Raw genomic sequence first — 1137 nt, 5'->3', positions numbered from 1 at the left:
CCGTCCTATTCTTCTTCCTCCTCCTGCCCTTCTTCTTCCTCCTTCTTCCGTCCGCTTCCTCCTCCCCTTCCCTCTTCTTCTTCCGCCTCCCCTTCCCCTGCCTTTTTTCGTCTCTCTTTGTCCTTCCTCTTCTTCTTCTTCCTCCTCCCCTTCCTCTTTTCGTTCTCATCCCTCCCCTTCCTCGTCTTGCCTCCTCCCCTTGCCTCTTCTTCTTCTTTCTTCCTCTTTTTCCTCCTCTTTTCCTTCGCTCGGCTTCTTCTTCCGATCCCCTTCCTCTTCTTCCTCCTCCTTCTCTTCCTTCCTCCTCCCTTCCGCTTTCGTTCCCCTCCTCTCTCTTTCCTCTTTCTTCCTCTTCCTCCTCTTCTTCTTCTTCCTCTTTTCTTCCTCTTCTTCTTCCTCCTCCCCTTCCTCTTCTTCTTCTTCCTCTTCCTCCTCCCCTTCTTCTTCTTCCTGCTCCTCCTCCTCTTCTTCCTCAGCTGGAGGTCTCCGGCCTCTCCTCTTCCTCCATGTTGGAAGTCGGTCCGGTCGGTCTGAGCTTCGAGCTTCCTCAGCTCACGTCGACAGGGCTGCAGATCCGCTTCCTGCGCTTGTCTCCGGTGCAGCCCGGCCCGTCGCAGCGCTGGGTCCGATACGTGACGCACTCCGACTCCTACATCATCCGGATCTGACGTCCGGATCATCTGACGGACTCGCAGTGACCCCAATAATGTAAATGTTCTTTCAAAATAAGAGCAATAAGTGGGAGTCACACATGCACGTCTGCCTCGTGTCAACAGGAAGCTGCCAACAAAACAAATGACTCCGTAATTAATCTGCCAATAAATCATAACTTGTTGATTTACCTTTTGTGTAAGTTACTCTATTTATTTATTTACTCTATTTATTTATTTACTTTATTTACTCTATTTATTTACTCTATTTATTTACTCTATTTATTTACTCTATTTATTTACTCTATTTATTTATTTACTTTATTTATTTACTTTATTTATTTACTTTATTTATTTACTTTATTATTTATTTACTTTATTTACTCTATTTATTTATTTACTTTATTTATTTATTTACTTTATTTACTTTATTTACTCTATTTATTTATTACTTTATTTATTTACTTTATTACTTTATTTATTTATT

At 42.0% G+C, this 1137-nt stretch overlaps 1 protein-coding gene across 1 annotated transcript in view; it reads left to right on the top strand.

Moving 5' to 3' along the window:
* Positions 1–833, top strand: part of ap4m1 (adaptor related protein complex 4 subunit mu 1) — a 20411-nt gene extending 19578 nt beyond the window's left edge. Inside the window, 1 exon segment of the mRNA XM_029447643.1 lies at positions 477–833. Coding sequence (XP_029303503.1) covers positions 477–668 — 192 coding nt within the window. The 3' untranslated portion in view covers positions 669–833.
* The last annotated feature ends 304 nt before the right edge of the window (positions 834–1137 follow it).

This window comes from Cottoperca gobio, chromosome 14, assembly GCF_900634415.1.
Source record: "Cottoperca gobio chromosome 14, fCotGob3.1, whole genome shotgun sequence".
Classification (NCBI taxonomy): domain Eukaryota; kingdom Metazoa; phylum Chordata; class Actinopteri; order Perciformes; family Bovichtidae; genus Cottoperca; species Cottoperca gobio.
The sequence above is the reverse complement of the archived record's forward strand: the minus strand, read 5'-3'. Positions and strand labels throughout refer to the sequence as shown.